The sequence below is a fragment of the Sphaerodactylus townsendi genome, unplaced genomic scaffold (genome assembly GCF_021028975.2).
Source record: "Sphaerodactylus townsendi isolate TG3544 unplaced genomic scaffold, MPM_Stown_v2.3 scaffold_24, whole genome shotgun sequence".
Lineage (NCBI taxonomy): Eukaryota > Metazoa > Chordata > Lepidosauria > Squamata > Sphaerodactylidae > Sphaerodactylus > Sphaerodactylus townsendi.
In genome coordinates, this window is record NW_025950407.1 from 793918 (window position 1) to 806317 (window position 12400).

Sequence of the window (12400 nt, forward strand, 5' to 3'; positions counted from 1 at the left end):
AAGCATGCCTGACGAACAGAATACAGAAATATAAGACATCCCCTGAAAATAAGACATAACGCATCTTTGGGAGCAAAAATTAATATAAGACACTGTCTTATATTCGGGGAAACACGGTATGAATCCAAACTCCTCCTCAAACTCCTCCTCCTCTTCTTCTTCTTCTTCTTCTTCTTCTTCTTCTTCTTCTTCTTCTTCTTCTTCTTCTTCTTCTTCTTCTTCTTCTTCTTCTTCTTCTTCTTCTTCTTCCTTCTTCTTCTTCTTCTTCTTCTTCTTCTTCTTCTTCTTCTTCTTCTTCTTCTTCTTCTTCTTCTTCCCCTTCTGACCCCTGTTCACCTGGGACAGTTCCCATATTCCGCTCTGTTGAGTGGCCCGTTAGAAGACTAAACAGAATCTATTTTCTGCCTGGCCGTCCTAAGTCAGAGCTCACAAACATGCACTTTTATTCCCCGTTAAATATCCAGCGGGGAGAACGTTGCAAAAGAGGCGGATGCGAAACAAGATCCGATCAAAAGAGAAATCGGACCCTGACAGCCAACAGCAGCCGAGCAGAATAAACATCAAATGTTAACGGGCATTAGATCGCATAATGCACGGATCAAAAGATTTTGCGGTGCATCTCTGGTAGTTTGTTGGTCTGCTTTTTGCAGGCATTAAATGTGGGGGGAAGGTATTAAGATGTTTATGCGAGTTACCAAAATAGCTATTCCACAACAAAACTGGCTGGAAGGTTTTTGCTTCCTTAGGCAAATGACTGTCACTCCACCCTCTAGATAAAACCCCCCTAACCCAAGCTGCTCATTGGGGCTGGAGCTACAGCAATGGAGAAAGGTCTACTCACCGCCTTCTCAACATGGCGTGGCCCAGGGCTGCTCTTTGCCACAGCTGTGGCTGATCCCACCATTCTATGTATTTATTTAATTTATTCTGCTTCTAGATTGCCCTTCGTCTTGCAGGTTCATTGTGGCTTCCAACGTGAATTAACAACAATAAAATCAAATAGCAGTGTGTCGATGTAGCCTGTAACAACTTACAGCGCCTCATCAGTATTGTGTACAGTTCTGGGCACCGCAACAACTGAATGGAAAACTCCTGGTGTCCTTTTACCGCTGTGCTATAGAGAGTGTCTTAACCTACTGCATCTGTGTATGGTTCTCCAGTTGCACAGTGGCGGATAGGAAGGCGCTCCAAAGGGTGAGCACTACTGCACAGAGGATTATCGGCTGCCCTCTCCCCTCCTTGGAAGAACTCTATAATTCCCGAAGCCTAAAGAAAGCCCAAAATATTCTGAGAGACCCGTCTCATCCAGCACACTCTCTTTTTTTGAACTTCCAGCTGACCATCCGGCGAGACGAAGTACAGGTCTATCAAAACTAGGACAAAAAGAGGCTTAGAGACGAAAGCTTCTACTCTAGAGCTGCTGACTATGCTGAACTCCTGATGGCTTCTGTGTTGACGTGTTTGGGGCTTCGTGGTAGGGAGCTGGGGTGGGAGGGGAAGGGGAAAGTGAGGATGGGGTATGAGTCTGAAATTGTGTGCATCGAGGAATGCTGCTGTACATTTCATTGTGCGTGCACAATGACAATAAAAATGCTTACGCTTATGCTTCAAGAAGGATATTGACAGGCAGGAACGGGTCCAGAGGAGGGCAACCAAAATGGACAAAGGTCTGGAATCCGTGCCCTACAAAGAGAGACTTAGGGAGCTGGGGATGTTTCGTTTGAACCCCACCTTCAGTTTTGTGAGGGCATCGGTATGAAATTGGTCGGATGCAGGGCTGGTCCTGCAGTATTGGACAACTGAGGCCGCCTAGCCCACTGAGGCCATCCAAATAGGAGAGGTGGAGTCAGGGGCGTAACGAGGCAGCCCTGGGCAAACTGTAGCCCTGGGCAAAACCTGAGTTGGATGCCCCCCCCTTTTTTAGACATATCAGCACCAAGATTTCAGCATATCATCAGGAGACTATCCTTATGCTAATCCCCAAGTTTGGTGAGGTTTGGTTCAAGGAGTCCAAAGTTATGGACTCCCAAAGGGGGTGCCCCATCCCCCATTGTTTCCAATGGGAGCTAACAGGAGATGGGGGCTACAGTTTTGAGGGTGCATATCTTTGGCCCCCCTGAACCAAACTGCACCAAACTTGGGGGGTATCATCAGGGCAGTCTCCTGATGAGACCCTGAAAGTTTTGAGACTGTGCCTTCAGAAATGCCCCCCCCCCAGCCTGCAACCCCCATGGACAGCAATACAAAAAACTCAATGCAGCACAAAGATTCTTGGACAAATTTCTGGGATGTTCCTGCAGGGGGCGCATTTTTGGATGTATCAGCACCAACATGTCAGGGTATCATCTGGAAACTGTCTTTATGGTACCAAAGTTTGGTGCATTTTGGTTTAGGGGGTCCAAAGTTATAGACCCTCAAAGGCCCCATCCCCCATTCTTTGCTAAGGAGATGGGGGCTACCCTTTGAGGGTCCATAACTTTGGACCCCCTAAACCAAACTGCACCAATCTTTGGGGGTGCCATCATCTCCAGATGATACCCTGAAATTTTGGTGCCGATACATCCAAAAATGCACCCCCCTGCAGGAACATCCTAGAAATTTGCCCAAGAATCTTTGTTCTGCATTGAGTTTTCTGCATTGCTGTCAATGGGGGTTGCAGGCTGTGGGCATTTCTGAAGGCACAGTCGGCTTTCAGAAGTCTCATCGAGAAGACTGCAATACGGCTGAAGACTGAATACAATTCGAGGCAAAGTTATGGACCCTCAAAACAGTAGCCCCCATCTCCTATTAGCTCCCATTGGAAACAATGGGGGATAGGGGCACCCCCTTTGGGAGTCCATAACTTTGTATTCCTTGAACCAAACCTCACCACACTTGGGGGGTAGCATAAGGACCGTCTCCTGATGATACGCTGAAATTTTGGTGCCGCTAGCCTAAAAACTGCGCCCCCTGCAGGCCAAAAATGGAAAACCACTAAAATACCCCAAAACGAACCCAGCATTTTGATGCCCCCCACAAGGTGATGCCCTGGGCAGCTGCCCACCTTGCCCAATGGGCATTACGCCAGTGGGTGGAGTTCCTATAGGGTAGATTCACGCAGATCCCACTGTGGATAATGGGAGTTTTGAAGAACAGGAGAAGCCAGAAGGGAACTTAGTTCTCTTTCTTGTCTCTCCTGCAATGCTGAGTACTCGTGGCACATAAGCCTCCAATTTTCTACAGGGAGTGTGTTTGTCGCCACCCAGTTCGTACCAGAATGGGTCCAGAGGAGGGCAACCAAAATGGCCAAAGGTCTGGAGTCCATGCCCTACGAGGAGAGACTTAGGAATATGCTGCCACAGGAGGTGGTGATGGCCACTAACCTGGATAGCTTTAAAGGGGGCTGGGACAGATTTATGGAAGAGAAGTCGACTACCAATCTTGATCTTCTTTGATCTGAGATTGCAAATGCCTTAACAGTTCAGGTGCTCGGGAGCAACAGCCGCAGAAGGCCATTGCTTTCACCTCCTGCATGTGAGCTCCCAAAGGCACCTGGTGGGCCTCTGCGAGTAGCAGAGAGCTGGACTAGATGGACTCTGGTCTGATCCAGCAGGCTTGTTCTTATGTTCTTATGAGCTGGGGATGTTTCATTTGAACCCCACCTTCAGTTTTGTGAGGGCATCGGTATGAAATTGGTCAGATGCAGGGCAGGGGATGTTTACTTTGGCGAAGAGAAGGTTACGAGGTGACATGATAGCCATGTTTAGGTATTTGAAGGGCTGTCATGTTGGTGAAGGAGCAAACTTGTTTTCTGCTGACTAGGACCAGGAGTCATGGGTTCAAGGTGAAGGAAAAGAGATTCCACCCAAACATCAGGAAAAACTTCCTGACAGTAAGGGCTGTTTTCTTTCTGTTTCATCTATTTGTACCATCCCATCAGCTTCCAGCATGGGCTAATTGGCTATGCTGATTGAGGCTGGGCTGATAACAGTCTTGAACATCTGAGAGCTGCAGGTTCCTACCACCCCAGGGAATTTAGGGAACCTGCGGCTCTCAGATGTTCAGGAACTACAATTCCCATCAGCCTACCAGCATGGCCAATTAGCCATGCTGACGGAATTATGGATGAAGCGTTCCTACCCTGTTTCCCCGAATATAAGACATCCCCGGAAAATAAGACGTAGTAGAGGTTTTGCTGAAGTGCGAAATATAAGGCATCCCCCAAAAGTAACACGTAGCAAAGTTTTTGTTTGGCAGCATGCCTGACAAACAGAACACAGAAAAATGAGACATCCCCTGAAAATAAGACATAGCGCATCTTTGGGAGCAAAAATTAATATAAGACACTGTCTTATTTTCGGGGAAACACGGTAAGTGTAGACTCTTACATGGGCTGGTTCTATCCCACACCAATCCACTTGAACCCCCAGCGTCTCTAAGCGTTGAATCTCCACCTGGAGAATGGGTGCATCTTCCCTCTAGAGTACATCCATGTCAACATGCACGCATGATCGCTAAGGCACCATGCACCGAGCAGCTGGCCGCTTTGCACCCTGCGGCAGCTGAGCCACATTTTGCACGTCTCATTAGGGCAACGGCTTTTCGTTCTAGCCGATCTTTAACCTCACGAACCGACACCCGCTCGGCTTTTCAACGAACGACGGAGAGGCCATTACGCGGCAATCGTTCCAATTTTTTTAAGGGCCAAGCAGGCCTGTTTTCATTCCGCCGAGTCAGATAGTCGGGTACGTGTGGCTTTTGATACGGCCGGGGACGTGCTGCGCTTCGCTTTTGTCGCCGCGTTTGAAAAAGGTTTTCGCTTTTGAAAGCCGCCGAGACTATTATCGGCCACCCCGAGGAAGGAACAAATCAAAAGGCAGGATAAAAATCTTTTCAGGGAATCAAAAGCAGGGAGAGAGCGGGCGGCTGAGAGAGTCAAGCCTTGCAGAATATACAACAACGGAGGGAACAGAGGGAGGTGAGCCACAAGAGAAATATTGGAGTGTTCCCTGTCCACACACAGAAAAACACACTTTAATTTTGCTCCTGAAAAATTGGCGAGCTCCTCTGTCCCCTACAGGGCTCTTCTCTACCGGAAATGTTACTTGCACGAAGAGAGCTTTGACAATATTTACATCACGCGACAGTTTGTGGAAATGGATACGATGCGGAGGAAGCACCGAAGGCCCACCGTCCTGCCCTTGTCTGCAAAGGAGAGTGCTAAATACATCCGCCCAGGTAGGACATAAGGTTGCTAACCTCCAGGTGTGGCCTGGAGATCCTCTAGCGTTAGCTCCAATCTCCAGGTGATAGAGATCTGTCCCCCTGGGGAAAATAGCTGTGCAGGAGAGTAGAGTCCTCTCTCCACCTCAAGCCTTGCCCTTTTCTGGCTATACCCCAAATCTACTGGAATTTCCAAACTTGGACTTGGTCAACCTAGGAGGATGGATTGGAGACACTTAGATTTGGCCTGGAGGCAGGGATGTAGCTTTATTTATTTAGTTTATTACATTTATACCAGTGGTGGGATCCAAACATTTTAGTAGGTTCCCATGGTGGTGGGATTCAAACTGTGGCGTAGCGCCAATGGGGTTGGGCAGGGCACAGCGGGGGCATGGCTGGGCATTCCGGGGCAGGGCATTCCGGGGTGGGGCTGTGGCAAGGACGCAGCCGCTGCGCTGGTCCTTAGGCGGGAAACGAATGCACGCAGGCGCAGGCTGCCATGCACGCCGGTGCGCCTCCTGCTAGACTGCTTCGAGTTCTGCGCGCTACTGCTGAGAGGAGGGGTGTAACTCAGGCAAAAACCACGTGGGAAAATCACCAATTAGTAACCCCCTCTTGGCACCCACAAATGAGTAACCTACTCTCGGGAACCTGTGAGAACCTGCTGGATCCCACCTCTGAGTCCAGCCGTGAAAGCCTTCAACAATACAATAATTAATAATATTTAAAATATCATAAATACAATTAAAACCACTTAAAACCCACTTACAATAGTAAACAATAATTTAGAAACAGATGGCGTCGCCATGCAAGGAGCACAAAAAAGATAAATGTATAGACGTGCCTAGACGAAGACCGGAAAGATCTTTTTAGAGAGGGAGATGCCCGGCAGGAAAGACCCGGAGGCGCAGCTCTGTTTTACAGGCCCTACAGAGCAGGAAGAGGGTTCCACCAGGTTGGGGCCAGGGCCGAAAAGGCCCTGCCCGTGTTGAAGCCAGCCAGACAACCCTGTGGCCCGGGACCACCAATAAATTCTGCTCCATGGATTGGACGGGCCTTCGGGGGCAATACAGGCAGAGACTGTAAAGTGGTGCCTCGGGCTTATCAGAATTGGGAGTTCGGGACCAGGGTGCAGCTGGAAAAAAAAAAAGTAACAAAATGAAGGAAGGAAGGAAGGAAGGAAGGAAGGAAGGAATGAAGGAAGGAAGGAAGGAAGGAAGGAAGGAAGGAAGGAAGGAAGGAAGGAAGGAAGGAAGGAAGGAAGGAAGGAAGGAAGGAAGGAAGGAATAACAAAGGAGAAGAGGAGGCGAGGGAGGAGGAGAAGTTTTGGATTGGAGGAGTATCCCCTCCTGCAGGAGACTCAAGGCTGATAACTTCCTTTGCCCCTTCCTCAAACAAAGCTGGCCCTCTGTGAGGTGATGGGGCTGAGAGAGTCTGAGAAGCTGTGTGACTAGCCCAAGGTCACCCAGTTGGGTGTGGAGTGCACAGGCTAATCTGAATTCCCAGATAAGCCTCTAAAGTCAGTAGAGCTGGGAATCAAAACCCGTTCCTCCAGATTAGATAATATCGAGTTTTAACCTCCCACGCCACTGCTGGAAGGAAGGAAGGAAGGAAGGAAGGAAGGAAGGAAGAAGGAAGGAAGGAAGGAAGGAAGGAAGGAAGGAAGGAAGGAAGGAAGGAAGGAAGGAAGGAAGCGGCTAGCGAAGGGAAGGAAAAGGAGAGAAGAGGAGGAGAGGCGAGGAGGAGGAGGAGTAGTTTGGTTATATCCCCTTTCTCTCCTGCAGGGAACTCAAAGGGCTGACAATCTCCTTGCCCTTCCCCTCACAACAAACACCCTGTGAAAGTGGATGGGGAGCTGAGAGCTCCAGCTGTGAACCCAAGGTCACTTGGCTGGGGTGTGTGGGAGTGTACAGGCTAATCTGAATTCCCCAGATAAGCCTCTACAGCTCAGGTGGCAGAGCTGGGAATCAAACCCGGTTCCTCCAGATTAGATACACGAGCTCTTAACCTCCTACGCCACTGCTGGAAGGAAGGAAGGAAGGAAGAAGGAAGGAAGGAAGGAAGGAAGGAAGGAAGGAAGGAAGGAAGGAAGGAAGGAAGGAAGGAAGGATTTTTTTTAAAAAAAGATAATATCTATCAGAATACTCTGTGCTTGCTCAAAAAATACTCTGTCCTTATTTAATGTAGAGTCACAATAGCTTTAGGACCTTTCTTTTCAATCAAAGCAATTTCGAAAGGAGAGAGCATTCTGGACACGCTGAGAAGCCTTTTGTCCAAAGCCTGCCTGTTCCTTTGAAAGGTGTATTATGTATAAGCCCAGAAGCACTCAGCCTTTTAAAAAAAATTGGCTAATTGTCCCGTCCGTAGACTGCTGGAGCCCAAACGAAGTTCTCCTTAGGGGCTGCCAAGCTAAAAACTCAACAGTCCGGTTAAACCAGTTCTGCCAAGCCTCCGAAAGGCTGTTTCTTTTGTTCTTGATCTCAGAGGATTAAGCATCCTTTTGTCTGGGAATAATTCCCTGCAGCTAGAAAACTAGCAGGGCAGGTTAAACCCTTGACCAGCTCATTTTCCAATGCTGGGAGTTTTAAACTTTTTTTTTTACATTCAGACATTTGAGCCCCCTCCCTCCCTCCCTCCCTCCCTCCCTCCCTCACACACACACACACACACACACACACACAGCAGCAATATCCAGCCGCAGCTTAGCCAGATCAAGGAGAATGTGTCCAAAGTGAACCCAGAGAGGCAGATTCTGCCGCCAGCTATCTTAGTGATTCTGAGACGCTGGGCAAAATTCCAGGATCACACCCCAGAACCACATGAAGAAGAAGAAGAGTTTGGATTTACACCCCACCTTTCTCTCCCAAGGTGGCTTACGAGCTTCTTTCTCTTCCTCTCCCCACAACAGACACCTTGTGAGACAGGTGGGGCTGAGAGAGTTCCAAAGAACTGTGACTGGCCCAAGGTCACCCAGCAGGAAGGAGTGCAGAAACACCTCTGGCTCACCAGATAAGCCTCTTCCACTCATGTGGAGGAGTGGGGAATCAAACCTGGTTCTCCAGATTAGAATACACCTGATCTTAACCACTGCACAACGCTGGCTCTCCGGAGACTCCATCACCGTTCAAGTGTTTTCCACATCACCTACTGCCTGGTGTTTCTTTACAAAAATGGAAACGCCAGGAATTGAACTTGCCGCCTTCTGTGTGCTGAGCAGACGCTCTATCCCTGAGCCACAACCCCTCCCCTTAAAAACACGCCCGTGCCTAGCATTGATCTATCAATATCAGCACTGTCTGCTCAGAAGTGCAGGTGAAGGTCTTTCATATCACCTGGTCCTTTTTAGCTGGAGATGCTGAGGACTGAACTGGGGGCCTTCTGTGTACCAAGGAGATGCTCTAACATTGAGCCAAGGACCCTCCCACCACCATTCCCCACCTCCAGGGACAAGGAAGGAGCAGCCCTCACCAGGGCCAGAGATTAGGGGGCACACGTGCGCCCCCTGCCATGCACCCACTGCCATGCACCCACTGCCATGCACCCCTCCACCCCACCTCCTTCACACTACACCACTGGCCCTTGCTTAGCATGAGCTCTTTCTGGGTTGGGAAATAAACAGTGGTGGGATCCAAAAATTGTAGTAACAGGTTCCCATGGTGGTGGGATTCAAACTGTGGCCATGTGAGGCACCAATGATGGGGGGCTGGGGCGGGGGCACTCACGGGGAGCATGGCCGGAAGGTGTTATTCCAGGGCGGGAGACATTCCTCCTGCGTGGGGGGCTGTGGCAGAGGACGAAAGCCACTGCGCCGGTCCTTAGGCAAGGGAAATCAATTACGCACGAGGCGCAGGCTGCCACGCACGCCGGTGCACCTCCTGCTACTAGACTGCTTCAAGTTCTGTGCACTACTGCTGAGAGGAGGGGCGTAACTAAGGCAAAAATCACGTGGCAAAATCACCAATTACTAACCCCCTCTCGGCACACACACATAATTAGTAACCTACTCTCGGGAACCTGTGAGAACCTGCTGGATCCCACCTCTGGAAATACCTGGAGATTTGGGGGAGGAGTCTGAGGAGGGCGGGGTTTGAGAAGGGGCGGGGCCTCAACCTGGGTAGAGTCTACCTTCCAAAGCAGTCATTTTTTTCCCAGGGGAATTGCCCTTTGTTCACAACAAAAAGAACGATCTATCTGATCCACATCTGCATAACTGGCACCAAAAAAGGAAGGGAAAAAAATGTAAACGTGATAAATAAACATATATTCAATAATATAACAAGTATTACAACAATTCCCGCCGGCATGAAATACAACAATGTGGGCCATTACAACTTAACGAAAGTGAATAGGTACAATGAAGCCTCCAACGTAACATGTAAATAAATACAAAGAAAAAATGTTTTTGATATTGTGGGTTACAGTCAGAAATCAAACAGGGAAATTCAATATAATTTCAATGTCCAATCTTAAAAAAGCAAAGTTCCCCCTTCAGTCGTGTCCAACCCTGGGGTACCACTGCAAGCAGTGATTTTATAGGCAAGCCGTTTTTGTGGGGTAGTTGGCCATTGCTTTCCCCGGCTATTCTTTACCCCCTAGCTATGAGCTAGGTACTCATTTACCGACCAAGAAATGGAGGGATGGCTGAGTTGACCATGAGCCAGCTGCCAGGAAATCTGACCCACAGGGGGCTCGAACTCCTGACCGTGTGAGTGGCAGTGCAAGCATTTAACTACTACGCCACACGGCTCCAATCTTACTCATGAAGTAATCATCATACTCTCAGACTCTATATCTAACCTTGAAGGAAAAAAATGCAAGAAAAACTAAAAATTACTAATGAGCTGTAGTCAGAAATTCAACAGGTGAGTATATATTATTGAACTGAAATTCAAAAGGTGAGTAAATATCATTGTTTATTTATATATAACACTTCTACGTTTTTTCCTTCCTTTTTTGTGCCAGTTATGCAGATTATTTATTTATTTATTTATTTTTATTTTTACACCCTGCCCTCCTCCAAGGGGCTCAGGGCGGCAACAACAGTATTTAAAACAGAATAAAATCAGTTTAAAACAGTTAAAACAGTGCAGCCAGTGGTGGGCTCCAAAAATTTTAGTAACAGGTTCCCATGGTGGTGGGATTCAAACTGTGGCGTAGCGCCAACGGGGCTGGATGGGGGCGTGGGCGGGCATTCCGGGGGCAGGGCATTCCTGGCCGGGGCTGTGGCAAGGGCGCAGCCGCTGCGCCGGTCCTTGGGCGGGAAACGAATGCACGCAGGCGCAGGCTGCCACACACACCGGTGCACCTCCTGCTACTAGACTGCTTCAAGTTCTGCACGCTACTGCTGAGAGGAGGGGTGTAACTGAGGCAAAAATCACGTGGCAAAATCACCCATTAGTCACCCCCTCTCGGCACACACAAATAATTAGTAACCTACTCTCGGGAACCTGTGAGAACCTGCTGGATCCCACCTCTGCCTGGGGGCATGACCACCTCCCAACACCCCCACCTCTCTGTGCCGCCCCACGCCTGGCTCCCCACGCCCCACTTATGGAAGCCAGCAGGGAGGCCAGGGGAGGGGGGGCTCAGGGGGAAGGGCAGAAGCCGGCCTGCAGGGAGCCCAGGAGGGCAGGGTGCCACCACTGCCCGCCGCAGAGCCCCACCCCCTCCCCCCATGTTCCTGCAGGCCGGTTCATACTCTCCCCAGGGCCTGGGGGGGAGCATGAGCCGGCCTGCAGAGAGGGGGTGGGGCACTGTGGTGTGTGCCCAGAGACATGGGATACCCCATGTCCCCATTAGCGGTACACCACTGTTGTACCTGAAGACAGTTTATTAGAACTGGCTTCCTGTAGCTGTGCCATCCGATGTCTGTCAATAATGGCTTCTGAGGCAAAAGATCCAGAGCCTCCTATTGGTCCACAGATCCGGGGCTGGCGGCCGTAGCAAGATGAAGAAGAGTCACCTCTGCTTCCAGGAACTAGCAGTCCAAGCCCCAAATAGCACTGGGGCAAGTGGGTGCATGAGCCTACTGTTCTTCTCCCCTCCACCACATTGTGGTCTGGCCATGATCAGTTGCCCCCCAAGTGTGGGGCCCAGGGTTAAAACCACCCCTGTTGCCCATCAGTTAAAAACACCCCTGCTTCCGCTTCCCATATTTGCATCCTCACGCAGCCTCGCTCGTGTTGCCCCGCCACGAACGGCTCCGCTACACCCTGGCGTTGGCCTCCATCTTCCGCCAGCTCATCATCGTGGTCCTCCTGATTGTCGGCGACTACTCCGTCTTCTGGCTCTTTGACCTGGTGCGGTATCAGCTGCATGGCGAGATTGTCGCTAGGGGTAAGTCTGGACACCCGTGGGGATGAAGAACGGTGCGGAAGGTGGTGTCGTGGTTAAGAGCAGGTGGATTCTAATCTGGAGAACCGGGTTTGATTCCCCACTCCTCCACCTGAGGCAGAGGCTTACCTGGTGAACCAGATGTGTTTCCCCGCTCCTGCACTCCTGCTGGGTGATCTTGAGCTAGTCACAGTTCTCTCAGGACTCTCTCAACCTCACCTGCCTCACAAGGTGACTGTTGTGGGGAGAGGAGGGGAAAGGCGCTTGTAAGCCACGTTGAGTCTCCTTACAAGAGAGAAAGGTGGGATATAAATCCAAACTTCTTCTTCTGAAGGAGCCCCTGTCCGAGCTGGTCTACACTGTTGTAATCCTGTAGCCAGCCCCTTTCCCATAATATTAGAACAAAGTCAGTGGAAAATAGGATGAACGAAAGGAAATACTTCTTTACTCAGTGAGTAATTAAACTGTAGAATTCCCTGCCCATAAACGTAGTGACGGTCACAGGCAGAGATGACTTTAAAAGGGGGTTCGGCAGATTCACGAGGGAATAGGTCATTAGCCAGGATGACTGAAGGGAACCTCCACATTCAGGGGCAGTCAACCTCTGAATCCCAGTGCCAGGTGGCAACATCAGGGGAAAGCCGCGGCCTCTAAGCCCTGATGTTGGACCTCCAGAGAAACTGGTTGGCCACTTCGTAGGATAGGATGCTGGAGTAGACGGACCACTGTTCTTTGATGTTCTTGTTAGGGGAAGGCCTTGGCCTCTATAGGCTGCTGTCGGCCCTCCGGAAGACCTGATTGGCCACTGTGTGAGACGGGATGCTGGAATAGATGGACCGCTGGCCTGATCCAGCAGGGCTCTTAT

General features: G+C 49.9%; 1 protein-coding gene across 1 annotated transcript in view; it reads left to right on the forward strand.

Moving 5' to 3' along the window:
• Nucleotides 1-12400, forward strand: part of DCST2 (DC-STAMP domain containing 2) — a 48953-nt gene that overhangs the window by 14685 nt on the left and 21868 nt on the right. The window contains exons 7-8 of the mRNA XM_048482864.1: nucleotides 5060-5217; nucleotides 11374-11538. Of these exons, the coding sequence (XP_048338821.1) occupies nucleotides 5060-5217; nucleotides 11374-11538 (323 nt within the window). The remainder of the gene's footprint in view (nucleotides 1-5059; nucleotides 5218-11373; nucleotides 11539-12400) is intronic.